This window comes from Amblyomma mixtum, chromosome 10 (genome assembly GCF_055824585.1).
Source record: "Amblyomma mixtum isolate Tamu chromosome 10, ASM5582458v1, whole genome shotgun sequence".
NCBI classification, from domain to species: Eukaryota; Metazoa; Arthropoda; class Arachnida; order Ixodida; family Ixodidae; genus Amblyomma; species Amblyomma mixtum.
Genome location: NC_143021.1, coordinates 145,422,810 through 145,436,120, shown reverse-complemented (window position 1 = coordinate 145,436,120; position 13,311 = coordinate 145,422,810). Strand labels below are relative to the sequence as shown.

At 46.8% G+C, this 13,311-nt stretch overlaps 1 protein-coding gene across 1 annotated transcript in view; it reads left to right on the top strand.

Annotated features, from left to right (window-relative positions):
- The window catches only part of LOC149327206 (uncharacterized), a 36,414-nt gene extending 24,771 nt beyond the window's left edge, over positions 1 to 11,643 (top strand). Inside the window, exon 4 of the mRNA XM_089563529.1 lies at positions 11,576 to 11,643. Within this exon, the coding sequence (XP_089419655.1) occupies positions 11,576 to 11,643 (68 nt within the window). The remainder of the gene's footprint in view (positions 1 to 11,575) is intronic.
- The last annotated feature ends 1,668 nt before the right edge of the window (positions 11,644 to 13,311 follow it).

Here is a 13,311-nt window from a genome sequence, read left to right as displayed (position 1 = left end):
ATATTTTTTGTGTACTACGAAGCCAACAAAGCGCCGATTTCGTGCTAAGTCTCATGTATAATACAAAAAGCAGAGTGCCGTTACTTTCTATCACAACATCAACCTAACCTGCATCATTGCAGAAGTGAAACAGATGGCAGAAAGCCACTTTATGCGCTTAAATATCTCTAGAATGCCATTCCAAGTTAGTACGAAAATGTCTTCTTCCGCTCTCCCTTATTATATTGCGCTTTTATATAGTACGCTACCAGCCATAAAATGTGTAGGAACGTACTATCTCGCCTCCACGCGCGTTTAGCAAGAAAAGCGCCTTTTTTTGTCATGGTAGTATTTATTACTCTTGAACGCTAAGTACGATGTGCGGCAAGAAGGCTCGCGGAAATTTTCTGCGGGGTTCATCTGGGAGGGAAGCTTCATGGTGGCAGCATGCCTTTCGCTTTCAACTTATCGCAGGCTAATCGAAAGGCATGCTGTTCAATGTTTATAGCTTGCTTGTCGTGTTGTCTACATATTTCTGAATTGCTGAACGCTGGCTGTTCGCGCATGTGAAAGAGTGCCTGCATGCAGCCGCTTATGATGGCAAAAACATCTTCGATCAGTGTTAGTTCCTCATAGGTCTCATAGATTCATTCTACTTTGGGTAGTGCGCATCACTCATACAATCATTTCATTTTCTGAGCTCTCTCGTGCATAAACAATTTACACAGATTTCATCGAGACTATTCGCTCCTTTCAAAGCAGGCCAACTCGTTACGACATCAGAAAAAGCGGACTAAGGTCAGTGTTTAGTCCCGTCCAATATGTCTCTACGACCATTCTCTGCCCCCGCGGAAAACACACGAAATTAAATGGTCTTTCGTCCAATATTCGCAGATATGTGTACTACACTGTTAGCAAGAAAACACTGAAAAGGGAGTAAATGGCTTGTCCTCTAACGCACAACGAAAAGGAGTTTTTTTACTCCCTGATATAAGGGAGTTATTTTGAAGTATAAAGTAAATTTTTTACTACCCACAGAAATAGAGCCCAAAAATGGCGGCATGTTTATCCTCATTCAGGCTCATTCTTACAGCAGTGACAGCGGCGGAAGCGGGCAGTAGCTCTGCGGGCCGCTGGCAACCCAACTTGGGACACTACGCTGCCCTAACGTAACTCCGCGTCAGGCATTCTATTCACCGTCTGCAAGCCCAGCGGCGGCGTAGGCGGCGAGAGTCGTCTGCTTGTCGTCTCCTTTTGCTGTACGAGCTCGTTTGGTTGGCCATGTTTGTAAATAAAGGGATGTAACATTATAATCAGTAGTTCAAAACTGAGAAGGAGTCGCTGGGTAGTTTTCACGGTCATGCACCACGCTATATTTGACTAAAAACCAGAGGAGAAAAGTTCCAAACACCCCTGATGGTAGTTTGGAATGGCAGTATTTGCTTTCATATTCACTTCAGTAAGGCTTGGCTTTTCGTAATGACTGAGGAAAAATGTAGCCTCATGAGCTCAATCAAGAGCTCAGCGTTGACACTATGTTCTATCGCAGTTCCATGTTAATGCAACACATAATCTGCTGCAACACACTGCGAGGACCACACTGAAAAAAGCCTGTGAGATTTAGGCCTAAGCGGGGGCTGTAACGGGGTGGCGACACAAACAAAGGAAAGTCAGGTATGGTTACAGCACTGGAGGCTTCACAGGAGCAATTCAATTATGTCGCGTACTGTAGCGGAAAACGGCGACAAGCCAATATCTTGTACCGCGGCAGGCTCCCGTGAAGGAGCAGAAGTGAGCAGAGATCCAGCGACGATGGTAAGCAAGCGGTCTTCACTGACCGCCATTATCAGACGACTGACCAGAAGCAGACGAGACGTATAAGTTGCGGGCGGATTGCACAAAACGGTGTTTTTTTAGTCTAGTTCGGCACTGGTGGAGTATTTGGCACAATTAACTCCCTTTCTAGACTGGAGTGAAAGCATGCAAATCCTCATTTTTACTCCATTATTCCCTCACGGGAGTAAAATGGAGGACAGTCCACCTTTTTACTCCTTACTCATGGAGTAAATGTTTTCACAAATGAAGTAAAAAGGGTGGCCGCCACCATTTATACTCCCTTTTGGGTATAGTTTTAGTAAATTTCAGGTTTTTCTCCTTCCTTGCACCAGAGGTGCCCCGCCAGAGACGGTTTGTTTAACTGGAAGACTGAAGCTTTTCTTCGCACCAGGGTTGCCCCGTCAGAGACGGTCTCAGGATTAGTTACGATGCAGGGATAAAGGGAATACTTGAAGTTTATGAGCAGAAATTTACATTACATACAAATTTAGGCACTGGAGACACATTAAGCAACAAAAAGACAAACAACAAAAAGTGGAACTGGCTAACAATAGGGAAGGCCCCTACTCGGCATAGCCGAAGATGCATAGCACCTTACCTTAGCCCAGAACCCTTTTTCTGGCTCCGGGGCCCGGTTTTAAAGCCCTAAAGGCCCGGCCCACATTTGGTAGCTTCCAATCATGTTACACTGCTCACATGATTGGGTTTATCGAGAGCATGGCCAGCCCTCCAGCTTCCGTAGGGCAAAACACCCTCTCCATAGCAAAATTAAAAAAAGAAAAGAAAAAAAAACACAAAGTCGTGCCAGCACATGCGATCGGTTTCCTCCGATGACCCTCGACTTTGGCGTCGTCCCGGAATCGGGGATTATCGGGCTTAAACGGTCAGTTACCGCTGTAACTGCCGCTGCGAGCTCGGGCCCGCGTACCAAGGCGACTCAGCATTCCGGAGGCTTACTAGCTATCCGGCGCCTCACCGACACCCGGTCAGTCGCGTCACCCAACTCAGGCCTTCACTGCTCCCGGCTAGCCGCGCTGTCGCCGGCTATTCCTCATCTATATTGTCCCCCTCGTCAACGGCGCCATGACTCCGTTCCGTCCAGCAGTGCTTAATCCTCAAGAATTCTGCAGCCTTTTCGAACCAGACGTTCGTCGCGAGCTTGTGTCTCGGCTGGTGTCTGTTGAGACGAGGGGATTAAGACAAGGGGGGGGGGGGGTGTCGTCGTGTGGCGGCTCTTCAGCCCCAAGCTGTCACCGCTCTTTTACCTAGCCAGCGCGAATCGGTACCGCGGGGCGAGGGACATCCGTACTTCCCGGCGCCTTCGCGAGCTGCACGTTCCGGGAACGGAGCTTCGCTCTCGAGCGCACCCCATGCATTGAAGACGGCACCGGCGGGGTGCTGAGAAAGAATGACCGGCCCCATGACCCCGCGCGCACTACCGATACCTTACAGTTTTGTTTACAGTGTACCGTGAGCAATATGAGCAGGGATACGCGAGCGCGTGTGAAATAACATAGAAACTAGAGTTACTGTATATGCTACCAAAGGTAGCAGAGTTGCGCGTAGGTCCGCCATCTTGCCTGCCAAACAACCGAAGTTATGCGACGAAGCCGCACTCCGTTTCTGCAGGCGACATGCCTAGCGCATCACCGTTCGACCGTGGGCGCTTTTCCGAGGTTTTTAAAGCACTTTTTCGATTGATCGCAAACAAAAAGCCTCTAAAAAGCTGACTGCGTAACTCAGTAAACAAATGTAGCCAAGAAAAAACGGTACTCTAGCGCGCGCCGTGAGCTGCGGCAGCAGGCGATTCCCACAGTCACCTTCCCCGAACTATTTACCTGATAACCTAAGGGCAGACTCAGTATTCTAAATACGCCGTGCAAATGCAGCATTCATTAATCTTTGCGGCAACATTTATTCACGGGACCTGCGTTAAAAAACCTGTTTATAGTCTCCTTTACTAAATACGAAACCCTGCAAAAAGTTATGAGCCGGAACTATAGAAAGGACAGTATAAACATCCAAAATACAGTTTACTCGAAACTGGATGAACGTTACCATCTGAAGTAAACAATCAGATGGCTAAACATGTTTCCCTCGATTAAAAATGGTTTGCCATTCAGGTTTTATGCCAACAGGGATAAATACGCATTGCAGAGCTCTATTTTAGCGTTTCAACAGTGTACACGAAAAATCGCAGAGCCGCAAGTCCAGCCTGTTTTCGGTAAAGAAACCTCAATGCAACTTTTAGCAAAAAAAAACAAACAAAAGGCGTGAGCTACGCACGCTAGACACCCCACAGCAGCGAACGTAAACAGCCGTTGGATAGTGGATCCGCTTCGAACTTGGCCGGCTGTCAATCCAGTTCGCTGCAGCGGCGGCCGGCCTACGTCATCAGCGCACGTGTTTCTGGCCGGATGGGCAAAACATGCACCGTACCGAGGAGGCTCTCACAGGGAGAAGAAAGGCTGCAGGGCGTCTCGAATCGGGGAACAGAGGCGGCAGGGGAGCACTCGACACCGGTAAAACCGGTTCAGAACCGAAAGTGAACGATTTTGCTCATCGAGCGTCGTCTTCTCCGCAGTACACGGTTGCTTGGACACCATGTGATGGCGCTCTATCAATGGAGTCGCGAGCGGCGTTTATCAAACAGACGCACAACTCTGCTACCTTTGGTAGCATATACAGTAACTCTAATCGAAACCAGCCGCCGCGGTGGCTCAGTGGCTATGGTGCTCGGCTGCTGGCCCGAAAGACGCGGGTTCGATCCCGGTCGCGGCGGCTGAATTTCTTTGGAGGAGAAATTCGAGGCCCGTGTACTGTGCGATGTCAGTGCACGTTAAAGAACCCCAGGTGGTCGAAATTTCCGGAGCCCTCCACTACGGCGTCTCTCATAGCCTTAGTCGCTTTGGGACGTTAAACCCCATAAACCAACCAACCATCTAATCGAAACCGACGTGGGCCGACCCGCTGCGGCCGCGTAGGGCGCCGTGGTTCCGCTAACTATTGGCACAACCGCCTCGCTAGTTGCGAAACAGCCGCTGATTGCGTGTCACCGGCCGCTAGCAAGGATAAGGCGGTTATTCCACGCAGAGCGTAGATCATGCTGTCCGTAGTACTGCGCAGAATGCCACTATTAACCTTTTTTGTTCCTTTTTTCCAGCGGTAAGACTCGATTCTTAGATAGTGGCAAGCATGCGGCAGAGAATATTTCTGGTCAACTTTTTAAATGATCTATCGTACGGCCAGTCGCACATAACGTTCGAATCTTCGATGAACAAGAAGTAAAAGGCTACGTCACGGCTACGTCACGCGACAAAGGCTCATAAACCCGACCATGACTCGCCGCGCTTAGTAGTCGTGTGTTTCGGCGCCCGGCGATGTCTCGAGTGCCGTTGAATAAGCGGGAAGAAGTCGTTGAGGTATTAAAAAAAGGTTACTCGCAGCGCAACACTGCTGCGTTAAAGGGCTGCCAGTTGGGTACAGACAACAGGATAGTGCAAGCGTACCGAGATGAAGGACGAATTAAGGGTGCGCTGCACAAAAGTGGACCCCGCGCCACTTCGATGGATCAAGACCTACAAATTGTTGCTGCAGTCAGTAAGAAGTCATTTCTGATTGCGAAGGACGTGCGCTGTACTGGAACGTGTAAGCGACCGCACGGTACGGCGAAGTCCAAGGGAAGCCGCACTCCGCAGTCGCATCGCCGATAAGCCCCTTCTCACAGTTGCCAACAAGACTGCTCGCCTGAATTTCGCTGTCGATCACCGCAGCTGGAGGGTGGAGGATTGGAAATATGTGATCTTCTCCGATGAATCTACGATCTCTAGCCGCTCGGACCAGCAGAGAGCGTGGCGCATGGAGAATACCCGCTTCTGTCCGCAGAACATCAAGGAAGTGGCCGCAAGTGGACGCGCATCAGTAAACGTGTGGGCGGCTCTTTCGCGGGACGGGCTAAGTCCCATTGTAAGAATCTTTGAGAGGTTTACAAGTGCTGCATATTGCACATTGCTGGAGCATGAGATGATCCCCTATGCATTGAATGGTCCACGCCCAGATGGGTATTATATGGCATTATCTTTTCCTGCAAGACTTGTCTCCAGTTCATGCAGCAAAGGTCGTGGCTCGTCTTTTAGACGAACTAGGGGTAAGGAGCCTGGAGTGGCGTGCGAAAGGTGCGGAAATGAATATCAAAGAACATATTTGGGCATGTATGAAAGCTACCTTTTCAAAGCTCTCCTTTTACTCAGCGACTACTGACGAACTGTGGGAAAATATACAGCGCAAGTGGAAACATCTTCAAGACGGCACAGCCTTCATCGATGCTCTCTGCGTATCTCTGCCAGAAAGAATGGAGGCCGTCATTCAAGCCGGTGGAGTCATGACCCGTTATTAACACATCAAACGCACAAGGAAAGGTCAAGCTACACCGCTTATATATTCGGGTACTTTGTGTGTGTATGTAAAATCTGTTGCCATTAGGTAAGTGTCTAATAAAACCTTTCAACCCTCTGCTGCGTGCAGCTTTTCTCTGTTCACGATAACCATAGATAGAGCAAGACAGGCATAAGAAAACAATGCTGCTTTTTCCTGGGTTTGAACGCTATTACAGGCGCTACAGACAGTATCAAGCCATATCGGCTTGATACTGTAGCGCATGTAATAGGTCACTGCCATACGTTCGGCGCGTATCATTAAAAGAGAGAGCGAGGAGTATTTCGCGAAGAACTGCAGGCGACACATTGCCACGCTCTGCGTGTCATAACCGCCTTATCATCTGTGGTGTCCAACTGACGGCGGACATTGCGTCACGGCGCAGCTTTGTCAGGTGAATTTGAACTTCCGGGTCGTTTCTGTCGTTTGGTCTGTGTTTAGTTTGTGTGCGCATTGCTTGCAGACGTGCAGTTTCGGTCTTTCTTTCATTAATACTGGCGCTCACATTGCTGAAAAAAGGTTGTTGTGTGCTGCCTCAACCTGCTGAAACTTCATTGCAACGGGATGGAACATGTTCCGAGTGCCATCAAGTATAGGCAACGGCAAAAACAGCGCCGTTGCGATCCGCTTGCAGACTGCCTGCGACGGTCAACCCTAGGCTATGCTTCGAGCATTTTGTTGGCGGCAGAGTTAGAGCGTTGTGGAAGTTGAAGAATTCGGTTAAGCAGGTTGTGTATCTCCTTGAGAAGCACCAATTTCTCGCTCGGACAACTTCGGCTATGTGCCACAACCGTTCTCACATGACGGCGGCAGCACTGTTCGGCCTCCGTCAGTAAAGCGTGACAACTTGAGATGTTAAAGGAGAGGACGATTATTCCTTAGACATTTGCGCCGAATGCGAGTAGCGCGAATCCATAGCTAATACTTAAGGCGTGTGTGGTCACTGCCTTCAGCTGTCGAAACGGCGACACCGCGGCCACGTACGGCGGCGTCTCGTTCGCTGGCACTGCTCTGGTCGCAGTGTTAAGGCATGTTTACGAGCACTTGTAAGAGTTATAAATTGTTCTATGAGGCCATTTTCACTAATTCCATGCTCAAACTGAAACACGTCTTCACCAGAACACTAGTCGACATGAGCACCCAGCAAGTGTGGAAAATTCTAATTAAGCAACCTGTTACACAAATGTTCCCTGTTTGTGTGGACCCGCATGTTGCAGTAATACTCGATACGTACTTGGTAAGTCATGTAAACGCAACTTCAGTGCAACAATAGCAAAAAAAGTCCTTGTCTGGGAATCACTCGAACAGCGGAGAACTAAGCTGAGGCTCAAACTCTTCCATAACATATACTACTCCCACATTGGCATTCCACTGGAAACATACATCTTCAAACCACATTACGTATCCGCACGCCTTGACCATTATCAAAAGGTACGTGAATATAAGTGCAGGACGGCAGCATACAGCGACTCTTTATTTCGGAAGACCATTCGTCAGTGGAACCGTTTGCCGGCCGTTGTTACTTCCATCTCATAAAATGAATCCTTTTATTCCGCTTTGAACAATGTCACGTCATTTCATAGCTAGACGGTGCGTCGTTATCTGTGCGCTGCTTCCTCGTTTCTTGCGTTTCACTGCGTAAACCTGTGTATTCCTGTCAATGCTTCAATGTCAATGACTGTCAATGCTGACAGTCGCTTGACTTTGGGACCCTCGCCTGTATACTGAATTTATGTAACCGATTTGTACACAATAAATTCTTATCTTATCTTAAATGCGCAGTATACCTGCGTGAAATACACATTTGAAGTTTTTTGTATGCATGACTACTGCGTTGGTGCTTTGTCCCAAAATACACGTTTATTGGGTGAACAACACAGTTGACTTTCTTGTACCCCAAATTCTGTACATAGATGCCCATTGCGTGAATGTTGTTATTCTTTGCTTACTTTGTGAATGCTTGGGCTGCTGTTTCTCTTTTTTTGTATTTACCTGCATTTATGCGCTGTGTTACTGTATCAACTCCCCCACTGTAATGCCAAATGGCGCTGTGGGCAAAAGATAAATAAATAAATAAATAAATAAATAAATAAATAAATAAATAAAATGTTTCTTCGTTTCCTGTGTGTGCGGAGAAGGAGGCTGACAGACAAGGTGATCGCATTAGAAAGTGATAAGAATTATTAACCGCCTTTCTTCTCATACTCTGAGTCAGTAAGTTGGGAAAAGCTTCACTTCAGGATAACACAATTAAAAAAATAGCAGCTAACATAGCCTAGCTGTTTTTCACCTTTCATTGTACAGAACTTAGTAGAATTGACATCAAAGACAAATGTTATAATACTGAACTGTCACTGTGCAGCAAAGTGTCATTCGCACACTGTTTATGTGCTGAACATGCATGTGAAGTAAATAAATGTCTACGTCTATAGCTTGCATATGTGATGCATTGCATGCTTGCATGTAGTAATATTGCACTTAATGATTGACTAATTGAGAGGGTCATTGGTGATTTCATGAAGTGCAAGATGTTACAAGAAAGGCAGAGGCTGCTCTAGTGGTCGCTGGGTCCATAACGATCAAGAGTAATAATCGTGCTATAAAATTACTAGTTTTTTTATTAAAAACCCAGGGAACACATTGTGTTCACAGACATTTCAGACTTTTTGGTATCACCTTAGTCACCTTTTTGGTATCGTCTTAGGGATGGTTTATCAAAGTGCAAGCAGTGCCGCATTGTTAATGCCAAAGCTAAAGCTGGATGCAAATGCCTTTTGTTCAACATTGCACAAGACTTTGTAACAAAACTTGTAGAAGATGCTGAAAACAACTCGTATCAAGCTTTTGTGCGTGCCGTAAAAGCCGAAGCATGATATTTTTTTTTGCGCTCGACCATACTATTTATTATAATTTACAATTTGTCACAAAGATCTCCTCCATTAAACTCATTTATTTCATGCTGTAGAAAATGCGCTGCAAAAGGTTTTGCAAGACAAAGATATGATGCTTCTTCCTGTCCACAGCGAGAGAATGGAACAGACTGCCAGAGAATGTGGTGCTCGCATCGGGTGTGGATGTGTTCTCTGTGGATGTGTTTCGTTGCAGCGAGATTTTTGCGCATGCTTATTTGTTGCTTAGAGGTCAGTTTCATTTTTTGAAATGTTAAAAACTTGGCACCGACTGGATAGTGTTAGTGTTTTGTTCGTCGTGGTCCGCCTTTGTAATCTGTACCTTGTATCACTGCTATCTTGGTCCAGACCAGACTGATAGTATCTCAAATAAATAAATAAATAAATAAATAAATAAATAAATAAATAAATAAATAAATAAATAAATAAATAAATAAATGCCCACAGGACAAGAAGAGCTTCCCATTAATAGCTGAAAAACTTGCTCCTCTTGCAGTTTAACAGCAAAGCTGCCAGTGTTAAGAGCTTGTTGTGCTTTTGGCTGCTATTTGATTACTGTTTTGTCTTTGTGGGTGACTTTGTTTACGTTGTGGTGCCTGTAGCAAAGCTCTGCAGCAGGATTTGATGCCTTGCTTTGGCTTTAGGTTTCCATTAGGAAAAACACAAGGCAAGCTCATCGTTTGACTAGCTGCTAGTGTTGTTACTTGCCTACCTTACCTTGAACACTGTGCACACAGTGCGTAAGTTATACATTTCCACATTTCTATACATAGCTAGGCAACAACAGCTGAGGTGCCAACCATTGGCGACATCTGTCTGTACGCAGGCTGGTGGTTATCCTTCAACTAGGCTCAGAGTACAAAGCACACGACAGCAAAATGGCTACAGGCTCTCCTCTGCCTTGATGGGAAGCAAGATTGATTTTACATCCTGAAGCTAGTGAACGTTCAAGAGATGACACAGAACAAAACATTTATTTTTGTACACTTTTTTCATCTACATAATACAGCAACCAGCATCGGGAAATCGAGTACAGAAATTCTAAACATTCAGAGGCGCAAGCTATATGTAAATGGCATGTAATGTCCCACACCACCATGCAGGATGTGAAATGCATTGCTGTACAGTTGCAGTGCGTAACTATGGATTCTTAATTTTGTTTTTGAGAAAAATTCTTATGCATCCACCAAAGCTGCAGTAAGTGGACGCCTCTCACTGCTGGAATAGCTGCCATGTAACTTGCCGATCTAAGCTCTTGACATGCATAAGTAGAGGTTTTCAGCCACAAAGTCTCGGTGCATGCTTGTCGGGGCATAATTCCTACATGTAGAAAGACTACAGTAGTACTGAAAATTAAACACATTTGTAATGCAGATGCATTTTTGCATTACAGCTCAACTAAAATTAAATCACTTGACAGAGTTAAGCATGCCAGCTTCTGCAGTAATTATTCCATAAAGCATAGCAATTATCCAACGAAAGCAATTAAGCTGACAACAACATGAGCCGACCATAAAACAGATTGTGCCCCTTGCTGAGGTTGTAAAACACTGATAAGTTCACAGACTTTCGAGAGGAGGAACGACACGTGGGCAATCAGGGACACCGTAGTAGAGGCCTCCATATTAATTGAGACCACCGGGAGTTCTTTAACGTGCGCTGACATTGCGCAGCACACGGGCGCGTTTCGCACTTCGCCTCCATCGAAACACGGCCGCCGCGTCCCGGATCGGGTCCTCCGACTCAGTAGCCGAGCGCCCTAACTGCTAGGCCACCGCGGCGTGTATAGAAAGAGTACCGAAAGTCCTCCGAGGTTTTGCACGGTTGAAGCTCCTTGCCGTCGTAGCCAGAAGCGTCCGCGGATAGGTAGGCTGGAAACGCTGATTGGTCGATGGGATGCGCTTCTCCGTGACGTTTTTTGGCTTCGCCCTCGTTCTCAACCGGACGTGGCGTCACCGCGCCTTTCTCGGCCGGTCCTAGAGCATCTGGGGAATCGCTAGGTGCGCCCGCCACGCCCCTCGTGCGTCGCAAGCGGTCATTCGTTTCGTGAACCTCGGCGCGCCCGTTTCAAGAAGTGTTCAGCTATGGCGTTCGTCCGTGGTGCGCTCGTCGGCGTCAGCCAGCTGAAATTTCTGTGCACTTCTCGCTTGCGGCTTCACAGGACCTCGTTCTGCTGCTGCAGGAGCACGTGGATAGTGTCGTCCTCGTATTTAAAAATTTGCCGCTGCACTGCAAGGATGCGCATCAGGCGCACTTTGAGGACAGCCACGCTGACGCGGTTGTCGGGCGTGTGCATTCTCAACCCCGAGGTAAGGTCTGAACTATATTGTCGCAAGTTTTCTCGTGGATTGAGGACTCACCATACTGCGGCACTTGTAACGGAACTTCTTTTTTGCAGCATCGTTTCCTGGCAAAAGGGCAAAATACGGACCACTGCTGGGCCTACTGCTCACCGCGCCGCCACGCTGCTGTAGGTCGACGTTGAAGTGCTCCTGCAAACGGCCCTTTTCAGGGCCGCTTCATTGCTTCCTGGCTGATTGCGGGGAGCCCGTCTCGCGGCCGTGTTCCCTCTCTTTGTCGAAATCGGCGCCAGACATCACGACCCGCTCTAGGCCTCGTTGCAGGGTTAACCGAGTGCGGTGTGGCTTTAGAGAAGTTATGACTTGCACTTGGCCTAGCAACAGCATTCACCCAGTCCAGTGTACCTTTGTTTCTTTAGCGACTTCTCGCGCTTTGTCGAAATCGGCTTGAAAGCTCTCGCTACGCCTCGTTGAATGGGTTAACCAAGTGCAACGCCTAGCTTTGTTTCTTTGCGCTCTAACTTGCATACAGTGCAGCTTTGTTCGCTCCTTACTTTTGTTCTTTTCAGTAGTTTCCTGAATCCGTCTAAAGAGCCGGGCTTGCCGGATGATTGTTCGCCGTGAATGGAACCACGAGGCGATCGCACTGCATACAGCATGACTTTTTTCCCTTATGTTTTTTAAATAAAAACATGAGATGTCGAAGGTCATGGTCGCGTCCAAGGACTGCTTCGACAGCTCGGACAGAACCACGAGGACTGCACACGCCGTGTCGTCGCTGCTAAGTGAAGAGGCACAAAACAGATGTCGTCCTTACTAAAGGCCCTTCTCGGGGCCACCTCAGTGTTTCTTGGCAGACCACGCGCTTTCCGCTCCGCGCACATGTTCCTCTCATTTCCAATTTGTAAGTTGCATATCAATGAATTAACCAGACAATGCACTTTATTAACCAGAAAAATCTGGCTGGTCACCTTTGGCTAAAAGCTTTGCACACAGCTTGACAAGGCCCAGGGGACCATTACATGACAGTAGTGAACGTAAGAAAAACAAGTTGCTACTTTAAAAGTACATGGAAAGTACAACAAACAACATAAGAGATAAACATTACTGTAAAGAAAAAAACAACACTTTGACAGCAGATATACAGTATCAACTTACACTATAATACATGTAAAAATTATAATATTCATCACTATGGCCCGAAATATAAGAACACATAAAGTAAAATAGAGAATGCAAGCTACAGTAGTACAGATAGAGTAGCTGTATACATTTACATATGCATAAAATGAGTCCTCAGCTTCTTCGGACTAAAATCGGCTGTGTGATTATATTAGCATAGGTCCTTCAAATCTTGCAGAAGGCTTGAATTTTGAACTGCTAATATCAAAGATTCAGAAGAACTTCAGTTCGGGCTAGATGGTGCATAGTACTTGAGAAAGCAAACAATAGCGCCTACGATGTCAAACACAACGGAAGAACGACGAAGAACAATAGCTATCCTGCGCTCACGGTACGGAACTTTTTGGCTGTGAAAAATGAATCTTCACGTCAGTGCCATATGAGCTGTTAGGCTGCCTACAAAGTGTTATTCGCAGAAAGAAAAATATAGTGAATGAAAATTTTTGTGGGCGAAGCTTGCATATTATTCTGTATTTGTTTATTTATTTACGTTACCCCTTAGGGCCAGTGGCATTACACTGGTAGAATGATAAATATTCAAAAACTGAGAGAAAGATACAGATGATTAAATGAATGTTAAACAGCGGCTGAATATACAACGTTAGCTAGTGCTACGCGGAACTGCTAATAATTTTCAATGCCACCGCACCTTCCGCGGGAAGGTGGTTCCG